The sequence below is a fragment of the Rhinoraja longicauda genome, chromosome 21, assembly GCF_053455715.1.
Source record: "Rhinoraja longicauda isolate Sanriku21f chromosome 21, sRhiLon1.1, whole genome shotgun sequence".
Lineage (NCBI taxonomy): Eukaryota > Metazoa > Chordata > Chondrichthyes > Rajiformes > Arhynchobatidae > Rhinoraja > Rhinoraja longicauda.
The window spans coordinates 16,510,793-16,528,806 of NC_135973.1; the positions used below are offsets into that span (position 1 = coordinate 16,510,793).

General features: G+C 42.1%; 2 protein-coding genes across 3 annotated transcripts in view; one reads left to right on the plus strand and one right to left on the minus strand.

Moving 5' to 3' along the window:
- The first annotated feature begins 1 nt into the window (after position 1).
- Positions 2 to 4,489, plus strand: LOC144603963 (N(6)-adenine-specific methyltransferase METTL4-like). 2 transcript variants are annotated; one of them, XM_078417839.1, is made up of 2 exons: positions 2 to 121; positions 2,870 to 4,489. In XM_078417839.1, the coding sequence occupies exon 2, from the start codon at positions 3,116 to 3,118 to the stop codon at positions 4,406 to 4,408; it is 1,293 nt and encodes a 430-aa protein (XP_078273965.1). In that variant the 5' UTR covers positions 2 to 121; positions 2,870 to 3,115; the 3' UTR covers positions 4,409 to 4,489. The 2 variants fall into 2 exon arrangements, with proteins under 2 accessions (XP_078273965.1, XP_078273967.1); XM_078417841.1 differs by having other exon boundaries at positions 4 to 34.
- Positions 4,344 to 18,014, minus strand: part of tmem184a (transmembrane protein 184a) — a 60,294-nt gene continuing 46,623 nt past the window's right edge. The window contains exons 6-11 of the mRNA XM_078418387.1: positions 15,594 to 15,684; positions 13,478 to 13,553; positions 13,055 to 13,146; positions 9,641 to 9,810; positions 8,422 to 8,619; positions 4,344 to 6,850 (exon numbers count right to left, since the gene is read on the minus strand). Of these exons, the coding sequence (XP_078274513.1) occupies positions 6,606 to 6,850; positions 8,422 to 8,619; positions 9,641 to 9,810; positions 13,055 to 13,146; positions 13,478 to 13,553; positions 15,594 to 15,684 (872 nt within the window). The 3' untranslated portion in view covers positions 4,344 to 6,605. The remainder of the gene's footprint in view (positions 6,851 to 8,421; positions 8,620 to 9,640; positions 9,811 to 13,054; positions 13,147 to 13,477; positions 13,554 to 15,593; positions 15,685 to 18,014) is intronic.

Here is an 18,014-nt window from a genome sequence, read left to right on the forward strand (position 1 = left end):
AGACTGGGCCTGGGGGAGGAACCACTCGTCGCAGGTCAGAGTTAATGGTTGAGCTTTGGCGGCGGATTTGTTCCTCAGCAGGGAACAACAAAATACAGGAGCCCTGGTCTACAGCAGTGAAGTGAGTGACCTTTTAAAAAAAAAAAAACCCCAACACTTTCCAAACAAGAGGAAAGTTTAAATTGCTCGGAGGGAGGAACGTGCGTTGTTTCCTCCTTCATATTAAACATTAACCCAGGATCTATCTATCTGGTCATTTGGACTGAGAGGCCGATTCCACCCACTAGTTTTGTTGCGGAATCGTAAAGTTGTCACGGTTGTCTGTCTTTGTTTTGGGATCACTGGGTGTTAACACCATCGCTGAATTGCGAGGACGCTGAGGAGGGTTCAAATCCTAACCCTGAGAGATACGAGTGGCAAATCTGTCCCGTTGCACTGTCCAAGGTGGGGTTGTTCTGTTAAATCGTTCGACCACTTGAAAGATACTATTTCAAGGAGAAGGGAATTCTCCAATATTCTGAGTTGACCTGTACATCCCTAAAGGTATTTATTCACAAAATGCTGGAGTAACTCAGCAGGTCCCCCTAAATATCTTTATAATATATATAAAATTCTGGAATTGTGTCAGCCTCTTAATAAATACACATAAAAAGAGGCTGACACAATTCCATATATCCCTAAAGCATCATCACAGAAGTGACCTGTTGATACTTTCCAGAAGTTTGCGAGCATAAATTGATTGCCTTGTTTCTCACTTTGCAAGGGAGTCTCTTTTTTCAAATATATTTGCAATTACATTAAATTTATTTTTTAAACTTATTTTTATGAAATGTTGCAATGAATGTTAAATTAACAGAAAGCAAGTCTGAAAAATTCCAAAAAGAAATTTACATTTATTGCTACAGTCAAGGTACATTTGGAATTGTAGATCTTTCATTGGTGAAGTAAAAACCTAGGTAGGTTCCGACAGCTTCCTGTCTTCAGTATAAATCAAAAGTACAACATACAAATGTGTTTTCGACATTGACCTGGGGAGGTTTGTGAAGGGCGAAAAATTACCAGGGATTGCTCTGGCTGATTCCTGCTATCAGATAGCACATGGGAAACTTATTTGTGATGTTACGATACGATAAAACTATTCATCTTTACAATATATATAAAATTCTGGAATTGTGTCAGCCTCATTATATATATATATATATATATATATATATATAATATATATATATGTATATAAAAAGAGGCTGACGCAATTCCAGAATTTACAAGTGAACTAACTCATGGCCAGAGCTGACAAGTCCGGTGATATTTGACATTAGAGAATTGAATGCTCTTTATGGATCCAATGAGACTGCACAAAATAACTTTTGATGTTACAATGCATCTCCATCCTTGCCATCTTTCCTCCACCAAGTCCAATGGAGATATCAAAACTGATCAGGAGGGAGGAACACAGTTTAGGTGAGAACATTTATGCGTTTAATTCACCCATTAGATCTGATTTTCCCATAAATAACATATTTACTAAAAGAAAATAGAAGCTGAAGGAGATTACTGAATCCTTCCCATCTGCCCAACCATTCAATATGATCATGGCAAATATGTTACTGTTGCTCCCTCTTCCCACACTAACCCCATGATTCCATTAACATCTAAAAAGGTATTTGAGCAGTCTTGAATAAATTCAGCAACTGAGTCCCTTCTTGGATAAATAATTGCAAAGATTCAGCACCCAATTCTTCTGAAGTTGCTTCACATTCGTGTGATGATTGGCTGACCCTTGTATTAAGATTGTAACCCATCCCCTTTCCCCATCATCTTCCACAAGCTTTGGTCACACCAGCTGGCGGAAACATCTCTACATCTGAAACAAAAGCAGAATGTGCTGCAAATACTCAGCAGGTCAGGGCACATCTTTGGTAGGAGAAACAATCAACGCTTCACATTGGCCTCTTCAGACCAAACAGTGGCCTCCTATTCCGAGGCTGTAATTAAAAGAATCCTATCAGGATAAGCCATGGGGTTCTCAACGCTGCTTCACTGTATTCCTCATCTATTCCCACTTTCCACCTCAAACCTTTCATTTCAACCTTACTCTTAACATTCTTGAGAGGGAGACCAAAGGATTCCCCACCCTTGAAGCAATTATCATTTTTAAAATTACAACCTTGATGATTCGAAAGTGTATAAAGAACTTGCATTTCTGCACAACTCTACAATATCTTAACCGAGTTTACAACCAGTGCTTTCTAAGCTGCCATGTTAAAAGGTATGGCTGCCAATTTGCAGAGCCCACTATAAATATGGACATGCTCAGATAATCTATTCTTTCTAATGGTGTAGTATGCAAGAGAAATATTAAGTAAGACGCCAGGAACTTATCTGTCCTTCCTGCAAATGGTGGTGGTGGGGGGGGGGATTTAATTATTTACAGACAGATGGTACAGTAAAATATTCCCTCTGAAGACCGCCACCTCTGATGTTATTGCCCTTCACCTGCTGTAATGCACAGGGATGAGAGGTGGGGTCTGTGATGGAGCCCAGCTCTGGTTATCTGTGCTTGATGAAGAGCTGAAGCGCAAACAGCCTCGAAAAGCTCTATAAAAGAACAAAAAAAATTCCACAAGGAAGACCGTTACTGGGGACTGAATGTTCCACACTGTCACAGATTACTATATCATCTCAAAGGCGAGATGATGGTCTTAAATCAGATTGGAGACTACATCCTCAGAGTGTACTGATATCCATAGTGCAGCACCAACTATTTATATGTCCATTTTAAATTTCAGTTTATACGATTCATTCTTCAATTCATAATTGCTTACCATAGAATTAAAAGCTAAGGTTTTATTTTGGTTTACATCCACAGATTTCCTCCTTTCCACCCTGGATTACCGAAGTTTTGCATTGCCACTATCACTATGCTAACAGCAGCAGTGTGCACTTTGAGTGGAAGGAACAAGCTCACAGAATGAAGGGGGAGAAGATGTTCCCGGGAAGGGAGTGAGTCAAACAGGTGGGCAGAGAAGAGTGGGGAGGGCAATTTATGTGAGGAAGGGATTAGCCAAGGAGGGTGGTTGGCCTAGCTCAGCACCCTCGTGCTGAACATCAGGAGATGTCTGTGGTCAGAAGTGACCCAGTGGGATGGCTCGTGGATCATCAGTCTTACATCAACCAGTGGTATAGATGCTGCCACAACACTCCTCCTGACGCACGGTGTCACAGGTACGTTTTCAGGGCAGAATATTTCGATGTGGAGAAACCGCACATTGCTGAACCTGGGACTCCGAGCCAAGGATCTGCTGCCAGTGACAGGGGGCTGAAAGGTAGGAAGCGCAAGAGGAAGGAGCGGGAACTGAACCAGGGAGAGGTGGAGGCTCTGGAGTACCACGCAAAGGTCAGCCTGGCAATTCAGGATGGTGCCAGAAAGCTGGTGGAGCATATGGAAGCCCAGGAGACTGGGAGGGAGGGTGGCAGTGGGCAAGAGATAGCTGTGGTTCTTGCCAATTCTATGCTAATAGAGCTCTGCTCCATGGCAAAGCATCTATCAGAGGAAGCCCAACAGCAAGTGCAGGTGATCACCGATGAGTCAGAAGCCGTGCTGGAGCTCCTGGGCCGTCTGACAGAAAACAGCACAGGCTGTGCCCGGCTCGTGAGACTGATGGGTCACCACTATCTGTTGCCACCTCAATGCTCCTTCCTGCTGTCAGACATCTCCCGTGTGCAGCTGCTCCTGGGCTACAAGAAGTACGACGTAATCACTTTGGACCCTCCTTGGGAGAACAAGTCTGTGAAGAGGAGCAAAGGCTACAGCCACCTCTTTCCCTGGCAGATCCGCCAGCTCCCTGTGCCGCTCCTCTCTGCCCCCGGCTGCCTGGTGGTGTGCTGGGTCACCAATCGGCAGAAGCACCTACACTTCGTCAAGGAGGATCTGTACCCCAGCTGGTCGGTAAACGTGGTCGCCGAGTGGCACTGGGTGAAGGTGACCCGACACGGGGACTTTGTGGTGCCCTTGGACTCCATTCACAAGAAGCCCTATGAGATCCTGGTCTTGGGCCGTTACATGGGCAGTTCAGCACAGCAAGGTGGAGAAGCTGTCATCACTGAGAACGTCACGGTGCCAGACCGCAAGCTTATTGTCAGCGTGCCTTGTCGGCTTCACTCTCACAAACCCCCACTGGGGGAGGTGCTGAAAGGACTGACCGGACCTCACCCAGAGTGCCTGGAACTGTTTGCTCGTAACCTGCAGCCTGGGTGGACCAGCTGGGGCAACGAGGTGTTACGATTCCAACACCTCAGCTATTTCCAGCAGCTCGGCCCAGAACAAGGAGAGCAAAGCTGTTGCTATTCACATACACACCAACCATCTGACCCATCACTCCCTCAGCAATCATTCGTGGAGCAATAAATGTGTTGGTACTACACACTCTGGGGGAAAAGGCCCTTTGGACATTCACAGCTTGAGGGTCAACGATTACAGGTGTAATAAATTAGATGCTTTTAAAAATTTGTGTGTTCCTTTCTCTTAAGCTTTTTTAGGGAGTGAAATTGATGACCCAATTTTCGATTAAAGAGTCACTTAGATTTTCAGCAACTCAATATAGCACTATCAAAATATTTTCCTAATTACTGTCACAATGTGGAGAACATGGCTCCCTGTGTGCACAGCAAGATCCCATGTATAACAATGTAGGAAAGATTAGTGTTTGAATGAGTTGTACTGGGACGCTTGATATCCAAAATAATGCCATCCATTTATTAAAGAGCTGTCCCTGACAAGATTTTCAAACATAGAACATGAACTATACAGCACAAGAACAGCTCATTCAACCCACAATGTCTTAGATCCCTTTATTTTTCACTAGGTATTGTTCATTTTTATCAATATTAAGAATTATGAAACACATAAACGTTTGCCATGGTTATCTATCATCATACATTTAATAATTCCCAAACTGCTACAACTAACTTGACCCAAATTTCATTTCATGTTTCAATTGAAAAGACGACTACGCCTCTTTAGTACTGCACCAGAGTTGACCCACATTACAGGCTTGGGTCCTGAGAGTTGGAAAATTACGAGTACCACCTATAGTGTCACAACAGACACCAGCAAGTTGTGGTCAGAATATTTCTGCATAGGAGTAGGAGTTTGCATTCCTAACCTCATGAAAAATTCGGAAGCCTCTCCCCCCTTGCACAAACCAGTGATTAAGCAATTTTTGTTTGTAAAATCTTTCTTCATGTTAAAGCTACGTTTTACAATTAGCTATCTCCTGAAAAACAATCACATGATAAAACCAGTGCATTATCTACTAACATACTGCATTTGAGTCATCTCAAACTACATTTCGCTCTTGAAGTAAACATGCTGTTCCTCTGGAAGTATGATACACAACAGTAGTAGTAGTTCCAGAACAAGGCAAGAGTCAAGTGGCAAAAAAAAAAAAAAAATTCAAAATCCAGTTGCCTGGTAACTAAAAATGCTTTCTAATTCACTGCCTTAATCTAAGCAGGGCTCTCTATACACAGTCTTCCTCTCTGGACCCTGAAACATTTGTGGTCACCTAGAGCTGTGATGCTGCTTTTTCATTCAAAGGGCAACTTTGAATCAGTCTAGTTCTGAACCACATCCCTGATTTCAGCACCTCATCCTGAAGTGAAAGTAATTGTTGGCACATTCAACCATTTTACGACAAGAGGGTACGGTTTGCTCGTTAAGTTTCTGAATTTGAAACATCTATTCTGCTGGAGACCTCCACAAGGATACGTCACCTCAGATTTCTCCAGCTGTGGCCATTGTTCGCACACAACAATAAGCAAAATTGCCAAATTCAGCCAATAGTATGCAGGGACCTCTTTTCATTACTGTGACTCCTAATTCATTGCAGAGACAGATGTATCTACCACTGTTCCACCTAGTAAACTGAACTCTTCCAGTTATATAATATTTGTTCCTAAGAATAGATAAGTTGCCTTTCCGTACCCATTTTCATGCAGTAAAAAGAAGGCATCACAGATGCAGAGAGCCAAGTCAGTGCATTCTGTAGGTACACTGAGATGACAGTGTCTTCACTGTAAACAGCATTCATGTCTGAGCCAGAGGAGAGATCCCACATCTGAAAGTAATTTGTAATATTCGACACTTATAACAGTTGACAAACATTCAATAACTCCAACTTGAAAACACAGATCTTTTGTTGTGAGATGTTTAACCTCTGCAATAAGATTGCCAAGAATCTAGAGATTAAATTTGTGGGAAATTGAAACTTTAAGTGATTTTGGATAGCTGACTCATCAGTGGACAATCTGCAGAAGCAGAAGCAGCTAAACCTTACACACATAATGTGTGTTTGATAGTGTATATGAGCACCTCCAAGTTCACTGCGGAACTTCTGAATGTTGCTTCATTTGCCTCCACATTCAAATCTACTCTTAGAATCAGGAATCCATTTAGAGTCGAAGCCTTGAGTAAACTGAAGTTCCCTGTGAAGGGAAAAGGCATAATTTTTGATCCCTGAACAAAGGCGCAAGAGAGTTTAGTCACTACCTCTCCTGCTATCTCATGTTTTTAAAAAAATAGCAAATCAAAACAAATACAAAATCTACAACTCGTCCTCAGAGTTGATGAGGATGGTCTTTTCGCCTTTCTTTCGGCGGGCAATAAAGTTGGTGGCTGCCCGAGTCAGGACCTGCCCGTTGTGTCTGGGCGTCACCTCGTCTTTGGTGGACTGTTGTGTGTACTGCTGGTACGCCGGGGAGAAGTTGTGGATGGCATCTTGTACAATGTCATTGGGATTCATAGTCTCCTTCAGCCCGCTGGAGATGCTCTGCATGGGGGCCACATTACCTACAGACAACAGAGGTGGGAGACAGTCAAGAGAGATCGAAAAATAATCAATGCTTGAAACCAGTTGATACACGAATGCTAAAGTAACCAAACTGTGGTCCAGGGACTTGTAACAATCTACGTACAATTCCTTGAACGTACAATACAGAAACAGGCCATTTGCCCCAACAGGCCTGTGCCCCAGACCAGCCTCCATCATTTTAACCTACTGGCACTATCTTCTGTTCCACCATTAATATATTTAGAAATTAATTCAAAGAAATTCCTTTGAAACAAAGACTTGCACTTACATAGCACTTTTCACATCTCTAAATTATTACAACTTTGAAGCACTTTTGAATAGCAGGCATTTTATTTTTTACAATTATTAATTGTCCAGGATCTGGTCATCACTAGCAAGGCCAAAACCAACCAAAACCAAAACCCTTTCAAATCAGCGACTTGTTGGGTCCATTTACCAGGAAATTGATGGTGAACCACAATTAGTGGGTATCAAGTTACACAGAGGTCAGATTGGGCAAGGATGTCAGATTTCCTCCACCCAAGAACAGTAGTGTTCAGAATTCGTTTTAGTAACATTGTGGTTGTTTTGTGCTCAACACTATTGATTTGTCAACTGGAATTGGAGTTCAAATCTCAGATAGACACAAAAATCTGGAGTAACTCAGCGGGACAAGCAGCATCTCTGGAGAGAAAGAATGGGTGGCGTTTCAGGTCGAGAATCTTCAGACCCTTTTTCCCAAATCTCAGGATTACTAATCTGTAATTGTTTCAGCAATTTGTTAACAATTTACACCATGCAGATGCTCAGATAATCTACATACTTTATTGCATTATCATATCATATCATATCATATATATATACAGCCGGAAACAGGCCTTTTCGGCCCTCCAAGTCCGTGCCGCCCAGTGATCCCCGTACATTAACACTATCCTACACCCACTAGGGACAATTTTATTTTTACATCTACCCAGCCAATTAACCTACATACCTGTACGTCTTTGGAGTGTGGGAGGAAACCGAAGATCTCGGAGAAAACCCACGCAGGTCACGGGGAGAACGTACAAACTCCTTACAGTGCAGCACCCGTAGTCAGGATCGAACCTGAGTCTCCGGCGCTGCATTCGCTGTAAAGCAGCAACTCTACCGCTGCGCTACCGTGCCGCTATCATCTGTGGGATAAATATTGGCCGCAACATGCAAAATAACTTTCGTATTCAAAGTAGTACCCTTGAATCTTTTACAAGAATCTGGTTCCAGATTATTTAATTGAGTTTAAATTCTCCCATGACAATAGTAATATTTGAACTCATCTTCCAATTACTCCAGTCAGTCATTGGCCGTCAAGTAAAGACCCTGGTGTCATATACTTCACTATGACTCAGGGAATAAGAAGAAGCCATTGATATCTGCCCACAGGTGACTTGTTATGATCAGCAAATTATATTTGATGTCTTAATCTGGCCATAGTATTTTCTGCCTTCATTTTTAAATTATAATTTTTAGTTATTAAAGGTCTACTTTGTGCTACCCAATTGAAGCAGAGTGTAGGAGTAGTGCGTTTTCCTACCTTGTGTCATCTCGTTGCGTTCAACGTACACTTGCGAAGGATAGGCAAAGCGAAGGGCAATGGCAGCAAAGAGCATCTCGATGCAGATGAAGAAATTCTGGTAGCCAGCGGCCACTGTCCCCGCCCGGACTTCGTGGCCATCAATAATCTGCACTTCTGGGATTACCCCACATCTCTCCAATATTGCCAACAGCATTCCTAGAGAAGTATTAACACAATCCATTTTAGCAGATACAACTTGCATACAATGATAATGGATAATGATAATGAAAATGTTTCTTGAATTCTAAACTTATTTCAAAATGGTAACATTTAACTGCAGCCTTCAATGTGCACATCAAACATTAAGTCCTGCAAATACAACTTTTGTTCCTGCCAACGTTATACACCAGCAACAGGAGTTAGTGCACAGAAATGTTGCTGCACACTGTTGACTGCCTGACGCTGGGAGAAGAATGAGGAGGAGATAAGACTTTTCTTTGCCTTCCATCAGTGAGGGTGTGCCTGGAGAATCTGTGTTAAACTGTAATTGTGTGTCTTGTGTTCTTTATTGTTTACTGTCAACCATTTACTGTTTATTGTTTATTGTCAACCATTTACGCCGGACCCTGACGTGAGAGGACGCTGGCGCTGTTTGTTCGCCGCTTCTCCGTCTGGATAAATCTTTTGTTTGTTTATTTATTTTTATGTTTTGTTTACTCTGTAAAGCGTCTTTGAGTTTCCAGAAAAGCGCTATATAAATTAAATGTATTATTATTATTATTATTATTTGCTCTCCCTTTGATAAAATTCTCATGGGGGTTGTATGAAATTATTTCAAATGTAAATATGGCCATCCTCCATTTTAAAAACCTCAAATAATGTAATGATATTAGTGAATAGATGATAAGCCTTCACATAGGTTAACTCAACTGATCAGCTGACACTTGTTCATGTGCTCAGTCACGTCTCAAATAACAGATTCAAGTAACTTCCCTCCAACTAATACCAAACTCAGTTACCACAGTTACCAGTCTCTTCCCCTTTCTCGACCTAAATAATATTTGGAAGTTCCAATATAAGACACACAATCCTTCAACTTTTAGAACACAGGAAAATTCTCATTACCATTTCCCAATTTTAAATAAAATACCATTAAATAAATACCATCCAGAAGTTAATTTTCCTCCTTAAAAAATGGCATTTGGTTAAGATCTTTATGCATATTATTGATACTCACCCTGCCAAAATGAGAGAAAAATTACTGACTTCACTGTCAGGAATTTCAGGACAGGATCATATGGACTGAGGAGCTCACCGGTCGTGAAATAAAAGAGGAACAATGCGTAAAGTGCCAGGCTGACAGAAATGTTGTAAATAATGGAGATATATAGGTATCCACTTCTCACACTGTGGAAATGAAAAGTCACAGTTAACCTGGAAGAGGATTCAATATAGCTATAAACATTTATTTTCTTAAAATATATTTAGCCAAGTTCATTTTATACTTTCTACTACCTCTTATTTATGTCAATCCTTCAGATTTTTGCCACATTGCTTGTAAGAACACTACTCTGAAAGGTGTATATGAACTTCCTGAACAGATACTTTTTGACACAGAATTTTAATACTAGTTGGAAAGGCAACTGAAATGATAAACTAGAAGGCCCATTGGAATACTAGATGCAGTGAAAGAGACTGCAGATACAGGATCTGGAGCAAGAAAACCAAACTGCTGGAAGAACTGTCAGGCAACATCCCTGGAAGAAGGACATGGTTGACGTTTCAGGTTGGGTCACTGCAATCAGGACTGATAGTGTAGAGAAAGTAACCTGCATGTAAAAGTGAGAGGAAGGGATGTGGGCACTGAGTAGATGGAACAGGTAGGGGAGGTTGATCAGTCCTGGTAATAAGGGGAGATGGAAGAGGTTAACAAAGGGAGCGACACTGGGTGGATGTGGGTTACCTGGAACCGAAGATTTAATGTTCATACCACTGGGCCGAGGGCTATTGAAGTGAAATTAGAGATACTATTCTTCCAGTTTGCATATGGTCTCACCATAACAATGGAGAAGGTTGAGGATAAACCAGTCAGCTTGGGAATGGGAATTGAAATCAGAAGCTGAAGATGGCCTTTGTGGCCATAAACTACAGTCCACACCCACATATTTACAAGGGGTTTCTTCCTTAGCACACCTTTCCTTTACCATCTCTGATCTAGTTCCATCTAACCATCCCTCCCTCAGCTGGTTCCACCCATTACCTACAAACCTGTCTCTTCTTTCCCCACCCATCTAGTTATTTTTTTCCTTATCATCTGTTTCTACCTATCATCTGCCTGCCTCTATCTCAACACTCCTCTCTCCCCGTCCTTACCTGACTCCATCTGTCCTTCATCCAAAAGCTCCCCCCATTGCCTCACCACCCCTCTCACTTTCACAAACTGGCTATCTTTCCTCTACACTCTTAGTTCTGATGCTGAGTTCTTGACTTGAAATGCCAACAAACCCCTTGCCCACACAAATGCAGCTCGAGCTCAGTTCCAGCTGTTTGATTTTGCTGTTGTAATTCCAATAAATTTAAAGAATATGTTTCAGTCTGAAGTTTAACTGAGGTGATGGAAATTAAAGGTAAGATATGAATCTATGTTGACACTGTCGTGGTCACATAGCTACTTTCCAAGCGTTTTAATATTACATCCAGGACAATAGATTCCATTAGTTTTCCAACTACCAATATCAAACTAACAGTCAAGTAGTTCCTGTTTACGCACTATTCAAAAGTGTGGTCACAGTGATGTTCTCCAATTTACAGAAACCATTCCATGGTTCATAGAATTTCAGAAGGTGAATACCAGAACATCCACTATCTCGGTGACCACCACATAGTGTCAGAGTTGTCTCACACAGAAATAGGCCTTTCAGTGGCATCCATGCTCATCTTTTTGCCCTTCCGCACTAATCTCACTTGCCTGCATTAGGTCTATGTTTTTCTATTCTTTGCCTATTCAAGTGCCTTTATAAAAGTATCTTAAACATAGTAATTCCACTGTCTTTCAAAACAATGGATGTAGATAATCAGGCCACTGGGATTTATCCATTTTAAGGTTCATTAACTTTCCGAGCAGTTTTTGTTCACCAAAATTTATTTTGCTTCTTCACTGACTTCGGATCCAATTCCCTGGCATTCGTGTAGTTTTTTTTAATATATTTTCATTCGTGAGTGGAGACATAAAATTCTGTCAATCCAATATAAATTCTATGTCTGTTAGTAAAGGAGCTACATTGGTCGTTGCTCTTCTTTTCCTTTGTGTGTCAGAATCTGTTAGCTCCCCTGGAAAAAAAAATCCTAGCCAATTGACAGAGAAGTAACCAAAAAGCAGCAGATGCTATTAATCTGAATTAAAAATAGAAAATGGTGGAAATACTCAGCAGATCAGGCACATCTGTGGAGTGTGTTTCGGGACAATTACCTTCATTAGCTTTGGAAAATGTAGTAAGATAGGCATATTTTATGTGGCCGTGAAGATGGAAAAAGTGAGGAGAAAAAGTTGATTTTCTGTGATACAGTGAAGACCAAGATAAAGTGGACAACACAAAATAATGTTAAATATGAGAGGGTGAAGGCAGTTTGCTAATGGTAGTTAATGTGTCTGGAAGAGAGCTAAATACAGGGGATTTTTTTTTAAATGCAGGAACTGTGGGGTACACTGCATCCCCTGCCCTGTAACTTAAAACATACTTTACTAAATTTTCCAAATTTTTATTTAAAAGGTGATTGATTTGAAGGATTTATTGTTTCCCTCTCCACAGATATAGCTAGACTTGAATTTTTCCAGCACTTAATTTTTTTTTAATTGGGCAAAGAAGTGTTTGCTCATCCACTTGCCCAGGTGTACAAGGCTGATTCACTGATGCTTGATTGTCATGTGTGCACTGCTCAGTCAATTTCTTTTTGTATAGAACACATGTGCATGATTATTTTGGTGCCTTTTACAAGAAGTCCAAAGTCCGGTCCACACGTTAAATGTACTGGAGCGGCTCCCGATCCCAGGCTGCTGCAGGGCCTCCTCTGTTGTCCTTAAGCAGCTAGCAAACCATAACGTCCCTCTCCTTGATCGACAGCCTTTTGTGTTCCGGGCGCGCCTTCTGCACTTCACGATGCTGGAGGCCACACCCCGGTCCCTCTCCTATGGGCCCACTCCTCGCATCCGTCGTCGGCAGCGGCTCCCTGGTCTTCGAGGCTTGCCACCACAGGGGGCTCGGCGGCATGCCCCCTTAGTTTATAGCGCACATAAATGAAGCAGAGATGTTTAGTCTGCTTCACATGGCGGCACTGTTCCCAATCCATCCAAGAGAACAGGGATTCTCAGTCAGAGTCTCTCAAGAATCTCTCCTAATGGAGTGGAGGACAACTTCTCCAGGCTTCGAAGCCAAACCTGTACAATGGAGAACCAAGTTGCTTGATGCCCAAGGGTAAATCGCTTTACTCCATAAAGCCACAAAAAAATCCAAACCCATTCCTCATATTGCACACCAAAGAAGCCCATTGAAAAGAAAGTTTCAATAAAACAGTATAAAGCTTCTCATGATAAAACACCACACTTTAAATTCAAATGTGATACTCAAGTAAAAAACAAATAGTGCCAACTTACTCAAAGTCGCCATCATGATATTTGCCATAGATTTGTAGGATAATGGTGATGGCAGCCATCAGGGGTTTAATCACACAGAACTGTAAGGTGGCCTGGTTGGGAGACAGCAGACATTGTAATTAGCAGCTCCAAGAACATGCTCAGCAGTGAGAGCTGACAACTTTGCACTTCAGTGAATTGTGGCTCCCCATTACCGAGGTCACACACAGATACATTAAGACGGATATATCACCTCTCACACACATGCACATTCCCGACTCATCCTGAATGGAACCAGTACATTTCAACAGAAATTCAACCCTCAATCCAACCTCGGACCTGATCATATAATCAGGTTAATTGGGCGGGTTGCAGCCGCTGCGAGAGGAATACAATGCCCAAGAGTTTTCAATGGGCTAGACCCCAGACTTCTTGTGAACTCACCTGTTTGCAAAACCGCAAAAATCCAATGGAGTAAGTCATACCCACCAGACAGCATGTTCCGTACAAACAACTTGTCCTGAAGATGAGACAGAAATTAGTTAATAAATGGACACTACACCAACAAATATCCAATAATAAAAACTGAAAAAGGAATATGACATCTGTGAAAAAGCAACAGTTCACACCACAGATCAGTGACTAGAACTTGCTCTGCTCACCAATCCAGAATTTATTACGATTATAATAAACTGCTTTGTGCACAAGTAACACTAAATTCACAGTAAAGACAAACACCTGGAATTGAAGACACAACATGGAAATAAGTCTCTGTTCAAAAAGACAGTGACGGAGCAAACTTTTCTCTCAGGGTCATGAGTCTTTGGAACCCTTCCTGAAGGTGGTAGAAGCAGAGTTTACATATTTTTAAGGCATAGGTGGATACGATTCTTGATAGCAAAGGGGTGGAAGGATGCCACACATAGGCGAGTTGAAGTTACTATCAGTTGAGCTAGTTAATTTAATTAACTGTCGTTTAATTAAAATGAAGTGACTCCTCTTGCTCCAAAGTTACAAGTTCCTGTATATGGAAAGCAATGTAGTTATACAGCAGATCCCTTTGTAATAATAAGCCTTCACTAGTTGACTGATTTTTATTGTATTTGTATATTGTCTCCGGATGTCATTGTTAATCCCCAAAATAACATTTAGTCACACACCATTTGGTGGCATCGTTAGAATAGTTACAATCTCAGCACCAGAGGTTCAGATTCAACCCTGGCCTTGGTTGAAGTTTCCATAGTCTCCTTGTCATTGCACCAGTTTCCTCCAGATGCTCCAATTACCCTCCTTATCCCAAAGACATGCAGGTTGGAAGGTTAACGGAGCACTGTAAATTCATCCTAATATGTATGTATGTGGATGGTAGGATCTGGAGTTGATGGGAATGTGGGGAGAATAAAAATATGGGATTAATACAGGATTAGTCCTGTTGAGAGTCAGCATGGACTCAGTGGGCCAAAAGGTCTGTTTCCAAGCTCTATGAATCTATAATTCTTTGAAGAAATGCACATTTCCTCCACACTCACCACATTCAAAACATCGCTGAAGTCTCACCTGTTCAGTACTGCCTTCAACCACTGAAGGTCACCTCACCTTCTGTCTCCTTTCTCTGTTCGTTTATTTATTTACTTATTTATCTATTTATTCATTTCCCTATGTTCTCTAAATCTCTGTAAAGCGTCTTTGAGTATATGAAAAGCGCTATATAAATAAAATACATTATTATTATTATTATTATTATGTCACTGCATTTGCCTTCAGTTGTTACCCGTCTTTAGATATGGTTTCCATCCCACAAGCCAACTGGATCGATTTCACTGACAGTATGTCATTTTGCTTTGATCTTTAGGTTTTTGCAAATGCTTTGGAAAAATCCAGTTAATGGTCATTTCAGGTTTTGGGGGGGTTTTTGTAACCAGCTTTTTTTTTATTATCAAAAATTATACTCAACTATTTAAAAAACAATATTTACAATACAATAAAACAAAACATAACCCACCACCAGAATACTATACAAACAAATATACCAAATGAAACTATTATACAATTATATTACAATCCCCATCCAGGATACATCCAATCCCCCGCGGTGCCCAGCGGTCCCGGAAATCCTCCAGGGTGCCCGTGGACAGCACATAGTCCCTCTCCAACACCACCCGGGCGCGGACATAACCCCTGAAAAGAGGTAGGCAGCTGGCTCGGGCAGAGCCCTCTTCCGGCTGACGCTGTGAGATAGCCAGCTTGGCCAGGCCCAGGAGCAACCCAACCAGGACATCTTCGGCCCTACCCTCTCCCCTACGCACAGGGTGTCCCAAGATGAGGATGGTGGGTGAAAAGTGCAGCCAAAAGGCAAGGAGCAGCCCCTTTAGATATTGAAACAGGGGCTGCAACCTCACACACTCCGTATACACGTGGTACACAGACTCTTCCAGCCTGTAAAGTCATTTCAGATTTGTGGTAAATGCACTTTGCTGGAACTTAAAAACATGAATCCGAGCACCCCGAGGGTCAAATGTATGAAGAAATAGGCAGAAACGCATAAAGGCAAACAACTCACTTGACGGGTTTCCCTCTGATTTCTGACATAATCGCACTCTCTCCTCCCAGATACTCGTAGCACAGGCTGAGGAAGTTGTAAATCACAAAGGCTGTGGGAAAGACCACACAGATCAGTACGTGTTCAACTACTGTCACATTTCACCACTTTCTACTTGCTTCTTTTGGTGGGGTCCAGGCTCCACTGCGACCTGAGGAAATCAGCTCCCGGCCCTGCAGCTATTTGAGCTTCCAGTGGAATAACATTCTATCAACTGTCCAGCTATAATGAGACAGTCTTTATAATTCAAAGGCATTGGGGAACCAGATATTTCAAAATTCAATTCAAGCAACCAGGCCACTTTTAAAGAAAACTGCCCGCTGTGTGGCGTATTTTCAACCTTCCCATCTTCATCACTCCATTGTTGCTTGGATTGTAAGATTTTACCTTCCTCCCTCTAAACCTCTTAATCTCCTTAAAACCTCCTGCATTGACCAAGCTTTTGGCCATCTGTTCTAATATATCCTATTGTTGATAGATGCAGAGTTATTCTGTAGAGCCTTAAGCTATAATGGGCAAACCGTAACATGTTGCTATCTAGCCACCCCCAACATTGTACCCAACCGCAAGATACCAAGTCCTGGGTGTCCAAGAAATTACAGCATTCTGGCCACAGGACTCTAATGGATTGGGCAATTTATATATTCAAAACATTGGGAGAGAGCAGGCAGGAAACTACAGGCCAGTTGGGTATCTTAGTATCATAGATAACGAGGAAGATTATCAAGGCATACCAAACGTCTTCTTCGCTTGTCGAGCTGTTGCATCATTTCAATGAACAATAAAATCTTGAACAATGCCTCATCAGCAACCCAACAGAATCAGATGCCATAACCTGACCTTCCACACAACGCCGAGAATGCTGAAGCAGAGACAAACACGACAGCAAAATATGGTCTCTTTTACAATGATGAAAATTCAAATCAAGTCCTTGTGGCAACTGCAGCGTCAGTCAAACAATGGAGCCTTTCAAAGACAATTGCTCACCGAATTTATCCAAGACACTAGGTCAGGTTTAATCAGCTAAACCAGATTCTATAACTGGACTCCTATATATGGACATTTAAATACCAGCTGGACTATTCCCAGGTGATAAGAGTGACAACTGCATTCTTATGGAGAAATCACCATTGAATTTGCCATAGTTTTAGTCATGAATTCTATTACAGCTCAGAAATATCTATAAATAGACACAGCAGACTGATTTTTCACATGTTTAATCTATAGACTGCAGTCAGTTCCATTTCACTTCTAGTTCACTGGGCAACAAGAGGTAAACATGCTATGCAGCACTTGGAGCTCCACCACAGTCACCCGTAGCAGTTCGAGTTTTTGGTTTGGTTTTAAGTAAAAGGAAAGTGCATTATTCTCCTTAACATGCATCTGATTATACTTTCCCCAGCTCCCTTAAGTGCTTAACCGGCCCGGCTGTCCGCATCCGAACACAAGACCCAGCAGAAGGTGTCCTGCAGAAGGTAGCCGCCGAGCCAGGCTATGCTCGGAGGACCCGGCAGACCACAGACTGGAAATGGAGCTCGCCAAGCCAATGCTGCTCGTCCCCCGAAGACCAGAGACTGCGAGGATGGAGCCGGGGATGACGATGGATGCCATGGGAGAGGAGCGAGGCCAGCAGGAGAGGAGAGGGAATCGGGATCTAGCTCAATGCGCCTTCAGGGTCTGCTGCAGGAGAAACACCCGGGGAGCAAAAGGTGGATGGGGAGGAGAGGATGGTTGCTGGTCAACCAAGAAAAATGTTGGCTGGAGGCTCACAGCAGCCTGGGGCCTACCTAAATCAGGCACCATTCATAACAAATGGCACTAAACATGATGCCTTTAGCATGGGAACTCTGTACACCATTTCTGTACAATTGTTAATCAGGAACGGTATGGTGATATTCTACTGAACTGTTGATAAGGAAAGAATTTAATGTGACATTAATCCATTGAACCATTAAAACCAAAATATTTGTGGTACTCGCTGGAAGAGCTCAACTTGGCATTTCAATAAGCACTGTCCTGATTATTATCACATTAAGGGTCAGCAACAGAGTTGGCCAAAAGCATTCAGTGGTGGTTAAGAAATCTCCCTTTCCAGATTGGGCAGCACAGTGGCACAAATAGCAGAGCTACTGCCTCACAGCCTCAATGATCAGTTTGAATACTGACCTCTGTGTGGTGCTTGTGCACATTCCCTGAGGCTGACTTGGTCTCCTCTGTTTGATCTGATTTCCATATGGTTGGTAGATTAACTGGTTACAGTAAATTGTCCCTATGGTGTTGTAAAATGATAGAATCTTGGGTCAGCAGGAACATGGGGAGAAATAAATGGGATTAGTGCAGAATTAGTGTAAATTGGCATGGACTCAGAGGGTTGAAGGACCC

What these genes read in the sequence shown, in the direction of transcription:
- LOC144603963 (XM_078417839.1), top strand. Translation starts at nt 3,116, where the DNA reads ATGTCTGTGGTCAGAAGTGACCCAGTGGGATGGCTCGTGGATCATCAG.